At 46.4% G+C, this 13,604-nt stretch overlaps 1 protein-coding gene across 1 annotated transcript in view; it reads left to right on the top strand.

Moving 5' to 3' along the window:
• TRIM66 (tripartite motif containing 66) overlaps positions 1 to 13,604 on the top strand; it is a 67,835-nt gene that overhangs the window by 36,386 nt on the left and 17,845 nt on the right. The window contains exons 6-10 of the mRNA XM_030829628.1: positions 112 to 226; positions 784 to 930; positions 3,510 to 3,627; positions 5,466 to 6,391; positions 7,798 to 7,959. Coding sequence (XP_030685488.1) covers positions 112 to 226; positions 784 to 930; positions 3,510 to 3,627; positions 5,466 to 6,391; positions 7,798 to 7,959 — 1,468 coding nt within the window. The remainder of the gene's footprint in view (positions 1 to 111; positions 227 to 783; positions 931 to 3,509; positions 3,628 to 5,465; positions 6,392 to 7,797; positions 7,960 to 13,604) is intronic.

Below are 13,604 nucleotides of genomic sequence, written 5' to 3'. Positions count from 1 at the left end.
GGCCCTGATCTCAGTAGGCAGCCTCCAAGTTGGTTCTTATGTTTGCCGTCTCTTGGTCTTCATATAGTCCATGAGGAAAGCTTACCATGGTTTGTCCCACTGTGTTTACAGGATTTTTGAAGTGAAGCATCAGCATAGGAAGGTGGAAAACCAGATCAAAATGGCCAAGATGGTTCTGATGAATGAGCTGAACAAACAGGCCAATGGGCTAATAGAGGAATTAGAGGTATGTATAGACAGATGGATCAGATGGATGGATTCAGAAACCATCCACATATCAAGCTAGTCCCAGGACCTAGGGAAGCCTAGGCTATAATTCAGATATACAGCTTCCATAGCTCTGTGCTGCTCCCTGTATTAAAATGTCAGCCTAATTTTGGGAGGGTGGCTCATGAAGGGCTAGAAAATAAGTTCAAACTGATTTTTGATGCTATGTCTCTTAGGCAGCTTCCATCCTTAACTGCTCAGGGTTATAGTCCTGGAAGAGAAAGTCATGAAACGAACCACCTTCTTCACCAATTTATGCCCAAGAGATGTAGACATTTATTCATTTCCTCTTTCATTTATTACCCATTCCATATTTGTACTATGAAATCTCCCACCATCTCCCCCTCCCCTTTTCCATCAGCCAGCATCCCATGGCAACACTCTGCCCCGCCATCCTCTCAGGGGTGTAGTCTCATCTGATTCCATCAGTGACACACACAAGCCACCAGACTTCCCAAGCAGGTGGATTACAGTCCAATAACAGGATCAAGGACTCTGTCTTCTCTCTGTACCCAGGGGATTACTAATGAGAGAAAGCGGAAGCTGGAACAGCAGTTACAGAGCATCATGGTTCTCAACCGTCAGTTTGAGCATGTGCAGAATTTCATCAACTGGGCTGTCTGCAGCAAAACCAGTGTCCCTTTTCTTTTCAGCAAAGAGCTGGTAAGAAGAATCTCCCAACTCCTCAGCCTGTCCTTGAAGCTTATCAGAGCATCCCCTTTGTCATAGGGGCAATGAGGCGGTCCTTGGAAGTGCCTTTTCTTTTTAGGATGGAAGGAGGAATAACATAGCTCCATCCATCCTTCAAATTCAATCACTGCTTTTGGGTTAGTAAGTAAACACCATCTTTTACCAAATCCCATAGTGCAGAGAGGACACAGGTGCTGAAATGGTCCTGCCCTCCCAAAGGTAGCTCAGTTGGAAAGTCTGTAGTTCTTTGTCATAGGTAATTGATTCAGACATCACCCTGGACATGAGCAGTGTGCTGGGCATCTCATAGAAAGTTACTGGGGTTTACACGGGGGTCTGAGAGAAAAGGAGTTGGAGATAAGGTTGAAGTATTAGGCTTGAGAGGACGGCAGCACACAGGAGAGGGAGGAAGAATTTTGAGAGAAGTTGATGGGGTTTATATTTGAATACTTTGAATCTAAGGTGCCTATAGTACATCCAAAACCAACTCCAAGCTACCTACTATTAAAAAGCTGTTTTAATATATGGGTGTGGAAGTCAGAAGAAAAGTTGGTTTTAGAGAAGGAGATGTAGGAGTCACCAGGAAATCAGTGGTATCACCTTGGAAGAGTGTGTGGAGCAAGAAGAGAGAAAGTCAGGAACCCAGGGAATACCGTCATTTTCAGCATAGACAGAGGAAGATGGTGAGTGGAGGAGAGTGAGAAGCAATGGTCAGAGGTTAGAAGCAAAACAGAGTGTGGTGCACAGAAATGAACAGTTTCCAATTTTAAGTGGTCCATTTGGCAACGCTGCATGGGTGAAAGAAGACGAATAGTGAAGAGCAGCCTCGAGATCTGGGAATCAGGCTATCTTCTGAAAGAAGCTCCAGTGAAGTAGAAGGGTCAAAAGCTAGAATGAGGAGACTGAGGATGGGTAGGGACGAAGTAGAGACAGAAGTGAAAAGAAGAAAAATAAAAACGTAGCCTGAGAAGATGGCAGAGTTGGGGGAAACTTTTTTTTAAGCTTGGAAAACATTTGCACACATGTATATGGGAGAAGAGGTTGAACATAGAGAGGAGGGGTGTGTGGTGGGGTAAGTATACTGAGAAAGCAGGAGGAAGGATATAGAGTGAACTGGTTGACCTTAAACACAAGGACAGTCCCTTCGTCTGAGATGGGAGGACAGGAAGGGGACAATGCTGTAGTTAAGTTTGAGGGTAGAAGGGATACAAGTTGGGGTAATTTATCCTTTATGGTATCTTTTTTTCTCTGTGAAATAGGAGGTGATAATAAGAGGGTTAAAACATTGGTAAGTAGCACCAAAGTAAAGATTTTAAGTAGTCATTGAGTGCAGTGGAAGAGAAAGATGACAAGAAAAGAAGTGACAAGAGAAAGGGCTGAGGGGTGCTGCTGAAATTAATAATCACTGAAGTGGCCCCAGATAACATGGCTTTGGTATGGCTGGATTACCTAAGAGTAGGAGTTGGTGATGGGGAGGGAATTAGGACACTAGTGATATCATTACTGTAAATGACAGGAAGCTGGGAAGTCCTGTGGACTGAAGGAGCAGGGCTTGGAGAGGTTGAAGAACATACTCTGAAAGAGCGTGAACTTGTTATGACCTGGGTGGGTTGTTGGAGTTTAAAGTTCTCATAGGTAGAATGGTTGTAAATGATTAATAGGGTCTAGGTATGGTGACTAAACTGAAAACAAGGTGGTTGCCATGCAAGAGATCAATGAAATAAGAGGCTAAGATGTTAGTTGGGACATTAGTTAACTAGAGGATGGCAGGATAAGTTGTACACTTGCCAAAGCCCTGGATAAATAGGAGAGTTAGTGATGAGAAATAGATGAAAGTGTTGGGAGAGGAAGAGGGCTATTGAGTAGGACAGAAGGGTGTTTTACCTGCAAGTGGAAGTACAGCAATGGGGAGCTCAGAAAATGCCTGCCCCCCACTAGGCTTTTAAATTGAGGTGATGGTAGAATGAATGGAGCTGCCAGTCGATGTCATGAGAGAGAGTGACAAATCACTTAAGGCCTGAAAATATAAGAATGTAGGGGTTCCAGGCCAGACGTGGTGGCTCACACCTGTAATTCCAGCACTTTGGGAGGCCGAGGCGGGCAGATCACGAGGTCAGGAGATCGAGACCATCCTGGCTAACACGGTGAAACCCCGTCTCTACTAAACAAAATACAAAAATTAGCCGGGCATGGTGGTGGGCACCTGTAGTCCCAGCTACTCAGGAGGCTGAGGTAGGAGAATGGCATGAACCTGGGAGGCGAAGCTTGCAGTGAGCTGAGATCGCGCCACTGCACTCCAGCCTGGGCAACAGAGTGAGACTCCGTCTCAATTAAAAAAAAAAAAAAAAGAATGTAGGAGCCTGGATAAGAGGAAAGGGATCAGCTGGGAGGATGGGCAGGTGCTAAGGTGCAAGAGAATGAGAATATGGAGGATGACCAGAGGTTAAAGGGCCATGACTTTGAGCCTTTCAGCTTGTCCAAAGAGTAAGGGAAGGGGAGTTGTCATTTAGGTGCAAGATGCCCAAATAAATGACCTTTGGTGCTGTTGTCAGATTGTGTTTCAGATGCAGCGATTGCTGGAGACAAGTTGTAACACAGACCCTGGCTCCCCTTGGAGTATCAGATTCACCTGGGAGCCTAACTTCTGGACCAAGCAGCTGGCTTCTCTTGGTGAGCTTGGACCCACACACCTAGGCCTACCCACCCTGTGGGCTTTGACCTAATTGCTTACCTTACTGGGTAGGTCAGCATATGCCCAAGAGAAAGCACTTCCTGGGACTGCCAGTGGTCATGGAATCATTCAGCAAACCTTTTTTTTTTTTTTTGAGGGGGAAGAGGAGAGGATGAGGAATTTAAATAACCATGGCAATATAGGACTTTGTATCAGGATGAGTTGAAATCTGAGTTTACCATTCTGTGTAAATGTCCTGTTACATTGGTTTTATTGCTGAGGAGGAGACAAGACAGTCACCCTGCTCTCTGGAATGCTGTATGGCAGTACAGATGAATGTGTTTCTCTGTGGTCACACAAAGGTATACACGTGTGGGCACAAGCAGGGGTATCTCAGCAACAGTGAGACTGCATGTGCATGTTTGTGTTACACAGACATATCCTTTTGAGTTGAGATGTAAGCAGGTAATTCATGGCCTTGTGCATTTTTCTTCCCTGCTGCAATCGTGCTGGCATTCAATCTTTAGGCAGAATGTAGATAGCTTGAAGTTGTGCCTGTGTTGACAGCCTAACGAGTTTGTTAAACTGATGGCCAACTGCTGCCTTCATTTGAGGCTGTTGATCTTATTGAAAATTTGTTGAACTTGGCAAACGATATTTAGGTTTATTTCTTTTCTTTCCTCTTTCCTTTGATTTAACTCAGCAGACCTTTGATAGCCACCTACTCTTGTTTAGGCCCCATGCTGAGCACCAAAGAACCAATGGTGAATAAAACACATATTCCTTAAGGAGCTCAGACTTCCTCTAAGTAAGCCTTACCAAAATAATGAGATGAAGGAGTCATTATACTGAGTTAGCCATAGATCTACTTGTGCACAAGGGACCTAGAGACCTCAGGGGGCAGTGCTGGTGCCTGGCACTGACCTGGTGTATTAGTTCATTCTCGCATTACTGTGAAGAAATACCTGAGACTGGGTAATTTATAAAGAAAAGAGGTTTAATTGGCTCATGATTCTGCAGGATGTACAGGAAGCATGATCCTGGAATCTGCTCGGCTTCTGGGGAGGCCTCAGGAAACTTACAGTCATGACAGAAGGTGAAGATGCACATCACATGGACAGAGTAGCAAGAAACAGAGCAAGGGGGAGGTGTTACACACTTTTAAAAAATCAGGTCTCACGAGACCTCTATCACAAGAACAGCACCAAAGGGATGGTGCTAAACCATTCATGAGGGATCTGCCCCCATGATCCAGTCACCTCCTACCAGGTACCACCTCCAACACTGGGGATTACAATTCAACATGAGATTTGGGTGGGGACACAGCTCCAAACCATATCACCTGGTATTAGAGCTTCCCCACTCTCTTCCATCCTACTTGCTCAACACACAGTTCCCCACACCTGTATCTGGGAACTTGTTCATTGGTCCCAGGCATGACTCTCTACCCTTTGCTACTTTCTAGCATACTCCCTCCCCACCCCAAAGTTGATTCTTTTTGTCAGAGTCTGATTGGGCTGTTCTGTTGGAAAAAAAATGAGTGGGTGCTATTTGAGAGAGCTTGTGGTTTCCCTAGTGGGACAGAAACAGAGTCAGGGCTGAGCATCTGGTAAAAGCTGAACTAATTTCTCAAATATCCTAGGCCCCCAAAGCAGGTCCATACAGGTGCTATTACTGGCAGCATTCTAGACTGAGTCTAGGAGATCAAGGGTTGAGTTTCTTAATCTGTTCCTGCTACAGGATTGTTGAATGAGGTTCTTTTGTCTCAGGAGCAGGAAGTAGCAAGGTGGGAGCAACTTGAAAAACTTTTGAAAAACTGTCTATTCTGCATTTTCAGGCTGCATAACTACTGAAGGTGGACAAATGTCCAGGGCAGATGCTCCTGGTTATGGAGGCTTACAGGGGTCATCACCCTTTTATCAAAGCCACCAGTCTCCAGTGGCTCAGCAAGAGGCTCTTAGCCACCCCTCACACAAGTTCCAGTCTCCAGCAGTGTGCTCCTCATCTGTGTGCTGCTCCCACTGCTCCCCAGTCTCGCCTTCCCTCAAAGGCCAGGTCCCCCCACCCAGCATACACCCAGCCCACAGTTTTAGGCAGCCCTCTGAGATGGTGCCTCAGCAGCTGGGGTCTCTGCAGTGCTCTGCCCTGCTGCCCAGGGAGAAAGAGCTGGCCTGCAGCCCTCATCCACCAAAGCTGCTGCAGCCCTGGCTGGAAACCCAGCCCCCTGTGGAGCAGGAGAGCACATCCCAGCGGCTGGGGCAGCAGCTGACTTCCCAGCCCGTGTGCATTGTCCCCCCACAGGATGTTCAGCAAGGAGCCCATGCCCAGCCCACCTTACAGACACCCTCTATCCACGTCCAGTTTGGCCACCACCAGAAGCTGAAGCTCAGTCACTTTCAGCAGCAGCCACAGCAGCAGCTACCACCTCCACCACCACCCCTCCCCCACCCCCCACCTCCCCTCCCGCCTCCCCCACAGCAGTCACACCCACCTCTACCTCCATCCCAGCATCTGGCTTCTAGTCAGCACGAGAGCCCTCCTGGCCCTGCCTGTTCTCAGAACATGGACATAATGCATCACAAGTTTGAGCTGGAGGAAATGCAGAAGGACTTGGAGCTTCTTCTCCAGGCTCAACAGCCCAGCCTGCAACTGAGTCAGACCAAATCTCCTCAGCATCTTCAGCAAACCATTGTGGGGCAGATCAACTACATTGTGAGGCAGCCAGCACCTGTCCAGTCCCAGAGCCAGGAGGAGACCCTGCAGGTAAGCATCAGGGTGGCTTGGCATGCATATTCTGCCTGTCCTAGGATCACTCAGGGAACACAGCCTCCCCAAAAACAAGGAAGCACAGGAATACAGTTTCTGCACCGTAGGGCTGCCTTGAGCTCAGCCCTCACATTTCAAAACTACCCTGGACTCAACCTTCCACCTCAGAAAAGCTCCAGAGAGCATAGTACCCAGTCCCAAATTAGATCTAGGCTCAGTACACTCCAGAGTAGCTTGGCTTAGCCTAGTCTTCCTGGATGACAGTAGGGACCCTGCCCACTGATGGTACCTTCTGAGCTGTGCTGAACTCCTGCCAGTGCCAGAGCAGAAGAGAGGCTGTCTCTTATCTTGTCATCTCCCTAGCTCCCTTGCCGGACCTTATGAATCCCAGACAGGGGGAAGGGCAGAGCTTAAGGAGCAGAGTGAGGGTCCATGTTAGATGCTGGCAGGCAGCACTTTTATAATACTGCACAGATATAGACTTAAACTTTTTTACTTCTACTAAGCTGGGTTTGTTTTATATGCACCATATCATTTATCCTACCGACAATGTTGTTTGGTAGGCATTACCATCTCTGCTTTATAGGTATATAAGTGGGAGCTAGAGAAGGCTAGCAGTTTGTCTCCATATCATACAACATTGAGAGATAGAGCTAAGACTTGGATTCAGGTCTGCTGACATTTCTGTAATGCCACAGAAGAAGTCTTCTTTCCATAGGAGGATATTGGATGCTGCTCCTCTTTTTTCTCAGCTAAAAGACAGTTGAAGAGGTGCAGTTTGTACCCCTGGGATCTTTGCTGCATTTCACATCTTCATTCTTAGCTCTTGATTTTCTTTTTTTTTCCCCCAGAACCTCCTGTTCTATCCTCTTCTCTCTACCCTTCTCTCACTTTTTCTATAGTGATGTCCCCTTTAAATCTGTAATCACAGTTATATCTTCAAAGCAGCTTTACAGATTTTTACTTTATTATAGAATATAAGGCCTCACATTTATGCTTCAGTACTGACAACTTCAGATCATGCTTCAATGTCTTCCCCTGAGGCCCAGTTCTTTTGAGAAGATATAGAATAATGCATGTGATGGCAGAGAAGGGTCTAGGGTTCATAGAGGGCCACAAGCTAAAATGTAAGTTAAAACTAGGTTATGATTGCTAAAGTGAATATCACAAAATTAGCTCAGAATTCTTGGTTTGGGTTCCATCCTAAGACATTCCCATTAGCATGTAGTCTTTGGAAGAGTTGGGATAAGAGTATTTTTCTTTTTGGAAAACGTTTAAACAGTCCACAATGTATAGGTGGTGACAATGGGCAGGGCAGGGTGAGCACTAGCCTTTGCTGCCACTGCTGCTGCTGCTACACTCTCTGCAGTAAAACCCACCCAAGTTCTTATTTTCTTCTCCAGGCTACAGATGAGCCCCCAGCATCTGAGGGCTCAAAGCCAGCTCTCCATCTTGACAAGAATACTGCTGCTGCCTTGCCCCAGGCATCTGGGGAAGAAACCCCTCGCAGTGTCCCCCCAGTGGACAGCACCATCCAGCACTCCTCTCCAAATGTGGTGAGAAAGGTACTAAAGGAGCCTGTTTTCCCTGACCACATGGGACCCACTGCCAGCCAAGACCCCAGGCACTTGGAGGAGGAGGATAGGGTGGGGGAAGGAGTGTCCCTGTTCCATCCCTGGATGCTACACAGCCCTGATTCATGCCTTCTGCCCTAGTGAGTCAGCAATGTAGATCTTCCTCCTCCCCATTTCCACTCCCCCACGCACACTTAAAATGGGACCTCCTGGGCTTCATGCAGAGTGGAAGGAGGAAGGGAAAGACAGCCAATTTATTGAACATGTACTCTGTGCTTGGAAACATGTGTGCTGCTTCACCAGCATTATCTCACCTCACCTCCAACAGTTGTGGAAGTGAGCATCCCCATTGTATAGCTAAAGAAACTGAAGTCCAGGGCCTTACAGCTAGTAGAAGAGAGAGCTGAGGTTTATTTAAAATGAGATCAGTTAGAATCCAAAGCTTGAACTTTTCTCTCTACAATGAAGATGGGGAAAATATTTTTTGTGGCCTCCACAACCCAGATTTGGATACCTTAGGATTTGAATCAATGGAATTTGTTGGGTGAGTGGTCTGCAGGGATGTTCTGCAGAGGTAGATAAGCAGCTGAGACATAGAGATCTCTTGAAGATGAGCTCTTGGAGGCCTTTCTGTCCACCCACCTACTAGCTTACTGAAAGTGTTCGCTTACCCTGGACATAACCCAGAACCCCACAAATCCTCAACTATCTATTCTCACCTCTGCCCCTTCACCCCCAACCCCTGTCATACATCTAGCTGGAGCCACAGTCCTGTGCTGTGTCCTCCACCCATTCCTCCTAGTGTCCCTTGGCCCTGTTTCACTTACCCTATTGCCTTCTCTGGCCTGGTGCCCTCAGCTCTCCGGTGCCTCCACCCAGCCCTGGACTTGAAGCTCTGTGAGGTGTTCTGAACTCTCCCAGCCTATACCCTTGGCCCTGTAGCATCCCTCTGGCCCTGCAGCCCAGCTGTGCTGGTTGCTCAGTATATCTACCCCTCACCAAGTTTCCCTAGCTGTACCATTGCACTGCAGTGGTGCAGGTCTTAGAACAGTCAGTCTCAGTGATACTTGAGGAAAGTTTAGAAAAAAGAAGGGATGGCAAAAATGAAATGTCAACTTGGAAATTGCTGGTGACTCTTGAGGCTTTTTGTCTGTGCCTGTCCTACCCTGTTGAAAATGGCTTGGCATAGAGGCGCTTGAGTTACTGTATATTGGCCCTTTGTGGCTCTTAGATGTTTAACTTCTTGTATTTGGGCCCGCCACCTAACCATTCATCCATTTATATAATCATTTAATGCATATATATGTGCAAATGCATATATATAATGCATATATATATGCATTAAATGATTATATATATATATCTGAGTTATAGATATATGTAATCAGATTATATCTATATCTATATATATATATCTGAGTATGTGCCCCATATTCTACTAGGTGCCAGGCATACGTTGGTGAATAAGATAGTCAGTCCCATGCTGGAGAGTACAGTCTGGTGGAAGAGACAGTTAAGCAACAATAATAAATTGTGGTAAAGTGCTATAATAGTCATTGGAGTACACCCCATTGGAGCACCTAGCTCTGGGAGAGGGGGCTGTTGACAGAAGACTTCTTAGAGGACATTATTTTAAGCTGAAATTTTGAAAAGGAGAAGTTGGGCTAGTGAAGGGTAGAGGGGTAGAACAAATAGTCAAAAGGAATGGCAACTAGGAAGCTTCAGAAGTGAGAGAAAGCCTGGGGAAGTTAGGGGGGCTTCAGATAATTTGTAATTTGGCTTGATAGGATCACGAGATGCACTGGGGAATGGGATGGATTGAAACCAGAGGGGCTGTAAGGCCTTGTAAATTATGCTTTGGAATTGGGATTCAGTCTCGGGGGATGTGAGGAGTAAGTGAAGGACTTCCAGAAAGGAGGGATATGGTTTGAATTAAGTTTGGAAGATCACTTTAGCTATTGTAAGGGAGACCAGAATAGTACAGAGGTGAAACAGGAGGCTGAATGAAATCAATAGCAATAGGAATGAAGAGGAAGCAAAGATTTCAAGAGATATCAGATCACAGGAGTTTTGGCCTCAGTGTCTGATTGATGATAGGTAAGGCAGAGAAAGCCCTTTGGCTTAACACCCAGGTGTTTTCCCATGCTCCCATCCCAGTGGATCTGTCTTGACCCACTGGGATGGGAGCACGGGAAAAAGAGCATATTTAGGGGAAGAAGTTAAGTTTTGAATTATTGCTATTCTTTTATGGAATACACATTAGAAGATGACCTGAAGGCAGCTAGCTCTAGATGTCAGTAGTTCAGAAGCAAGCATGAGAATTGCTGTAACCTCCTGATGCGTTCTTGTTGCCTGCTGCACAAATGAAGACCATGGCATTGCAGTAGAGAAAGAGTTTAGTTGATGTGAGGCTGGGATTTTTCAAAGGCAGTTTGGGGAAGGGGTGGGGGTGGCTAGAAATGGGTGCTTGCTGCTGATTGGTTGGGATGGAGATGAAATCATGGGTTAAAGCTGTCCATTTGAGCTGAGTTGCTTCTGGGTGGGGCCACAGGAGTGGGATTGATGGATCTGGGTGAAGCCATGGATGTCAGACATGCAGAAAAGTTGAAAAGATATCTCAAAAGGCCAATCTACAATAGGCCCAGGAATGATTAAGGGAAAGGCAAGGGGTGGGGGTGGGTAAGTTAGATCAGATCTTTTTCACTGTCATAATTTGCTCATTGATATAATTTTTGCAAAGGTGGTTTCATTGCCAGTGCTCAGTTGTAGTGGAAGCCATGCAGAAAATGCTGCTTCTCATTTGATGAGATTCAGTTCTGTTCCTATACACAGAGCAGAGGAAAGGAGCTGAGCGACATACATGCATGGAGTCAGTGCTGCCTGTGTGAGTGGCCCACAGGGTTCCCTGAGCAGCAAGGAGTGCTGCCCTCTTGTGTGGCTGCAAGTTGGCAGTGGGGTTAGCAAAGATCCTAGGAACTCTATCTTCTCATTTTGAGCTTCTCCTGCCCCTTATTAAAAGGGACTCCTGTAGAGGTTTGGAGGGGCAGATGGCCTGGCATTCTTCATGTGTTTCATAGGCTTTTCATGGCTTGAACTCCCAGAAAAAGGACCCTCAAGTTTGTCATCCTGGCTTAGAGGAACCTTTGGATTGGCAGAGAGAGATCAACCCTGACAGTGAGAGCCACTGGTTGTCCACAAAACTACTGTAATAAGGAAAAGGGATTTCTTTTTGAGGAAATTTGTTGCCTTGGAGCTGGGGTTGGGCAGGGTGGAGGGTGTGAAGCTCAAGGATAGCAAACAACATTCTGAGCCTTTTACCATTGAGTGACAATACTTTGTATAGTATCGTTCTAATTTTTTCATAGGTTTTTACATGGATTATTTCATTTTATCTCTTTATCCTAGCGATACTATGAGGAGGCCACTTTCTTATTCCCCTTTGAAAGACGTGGAAACTGAGACACAGAGAGGTTAAGTGACCCACCTAAGAGTTATACAGCCAACCCATTGGGCAATATTAGGAGCAGACTATAGGTCCTTGACAGCTCTGTGTTCAATGACTAGGTTAAATCGCTTCTCTTTCTGCACTGCAGTGGGAGAAATAAGACTCTCCCCTGCTGGATTTTCCTGTCTTTACAATCCTTGAAGTAGCCCAAGGCCTTGCTGGGGAGAGGTCTTAGGACCCAGCCTAGTTTGGTATTGGTTGTTTTATCTGGTAAAGGTGTTTTGTCCTCCATCTCACTCCCGGCCTGTGCTGGCCTGTGAGTGCCAGGAAAGTCAAAAGAATCTATCTGAAGGTCATGGACCAGAAGAACCTGTGGCACCACACACCTTTCTGTGAGTTCCACACTGACTGTATATCACCAAAAGAGGACTTTTGGTGAAGCAGAACATCTGTGTACAAGTACCTTGGAGTTGGTGCTACGTGAGCCGATGGTGGAAACAGATTGCTGCTGAAAATGAGATGTGAAAGTTCTAGAATGGATTTTTCTAGTGACTTGAGCTCTGCAACCCCTTTTGAATGAATTTTGGTATTTGTCTGGCGCCAGCTGTTGCCTAAGCTTCCTAATCTTGGTTCAACCACTCTGAAAGAAAGACCATGGCTACAACCCTACCACAGCAACCCTTACATCTCAAGTGAAACTGGGAGACATTTTGATGCATTCATTTCATGCTTCTGAACCAATCAACTGCTGAAAAATGCACACAATCCTTTCCTCAAAGGAGTTGGCCGGTTGCGGTGGCTCGCGCCTATAATCCCAGCACTTTGGGAGGCTGAGACAGGCGGATTGTTTGAGCTCAACAGCTCGAGACCAGCCTGGGAAACATGGTGAAACCCAGTCTCTACAAAAAAAACACAAGAAAATTAGCCAGGCGTGGTGGTGCATGCCTGTGGTCCCAGCTACTCAGGAGGTTAAGGCATGAGAACTGCTTGAGCCTGGGAGGCAGAAGTTGTAGTGAGCCGAGATTGTGCCACTGCACTCCAACTTGGGCAATAGAGCGAGATTGTCTCAAAAAAATGAAAAGCTCTCATGGAGTCAAAGCTGTAGGCATCACAGAAAGCCCTATCCGAGTCCCAGTTCACCTGCAAGAGGGACCTTTCTTCTGCTGCTTGTAACATAGCCCCAGATCTTCAAGAGAGGACTTCGAGGCCACCAGCATGCTGCTCATGGCTTAGGAGCCTGAGATGTATTTCCAGTAAATGATACAGAAGCGGTAGGCATTCCTGTGATGCAGATTATTAAGAGTGATACAGAGGAGTAAAGGATAATGACTCAGGCAGATAGTATTTATACCATTATTGAAGCATTTTGATGCCCGATCTCTTAATCTGAGTCTTATAAAAACTCAGTGAGATTTACATTAACCTGTGTAGGAGGAAATTAAAACCCAGAGCTGGACAATGACTTGCTTAAACTCATTAAACCCTGGTAACTGTGAGTAAATACTAGGCATCCTGCCTCCATAGTCTCCAAAGCCACTGCTGTGGATCAGATTGTGGGTCCTCAACCTCAGGGACAATCTTTTCCTCATAGCCTAGCCCTGACAGCAGCATTTGCTCAGAATGTTCCTGGGGCCTGGTGAAGCTTTCTTAGGGCACAGCCTGTGTCCTGGTCAGCATCTGAGAATTGTACGCTCTTTCTACTCAAGAGTCAGGCCAAACACTCCCCAAGTTTGGCTCCTGAACTTAGCACACTCTAAGAAGCCTATCTCCTTAGTTCTATCCTGATTTCATTCACCATCCAAACCTAAGATTTTTGTCTAGGTCTCCTGGCCCATGAGAAAACAGGTCCTTGCTCCTACCTGTTTGATAAGACAGAATAGTGTGTAAAGTGTTTTAGAAGTACTCCTATTCAAAATAATTTTTTTTTTTTTTTTTGAGACGGAGTCTTGCTCTGTCCCCCAGACTGGGGTGCAGTGGCGCGATCTCGGCTCACTGCAAGCTCTGCCTCCCGGGTTCATGCCATTCTCCTGCCTCAGCCTCCGGAGTAGCTGGGACTACAGGCGCCTGCCACCACGCCCGGCTAATTTTTTGTATTTTTAGTAGAGACGGGGTTTCACCGTGTTAGCCAGGATGGTCTCGATCTCCTGACCTCGTGATCCACCCGCCTCGGCCTCCCAAAGTGCTAGGATTA

Source organism: Nomascus leucogenys, chromosome 15 (assembly GCF_006542625.1).
Source record: "Nomascus leucogenys isolate Asia chromosome 15, Asia_NLE_v1, whole genome shotgun sequence".
NCBI lineage: Eukaryota > Metazoa > Chordata > Mammalia > Primates > Hylobatidae > Nomascus > Nomascus leucogenys.
This window is presented reverse-complemented; position numbering and strand designations above follow the sequence as displayed.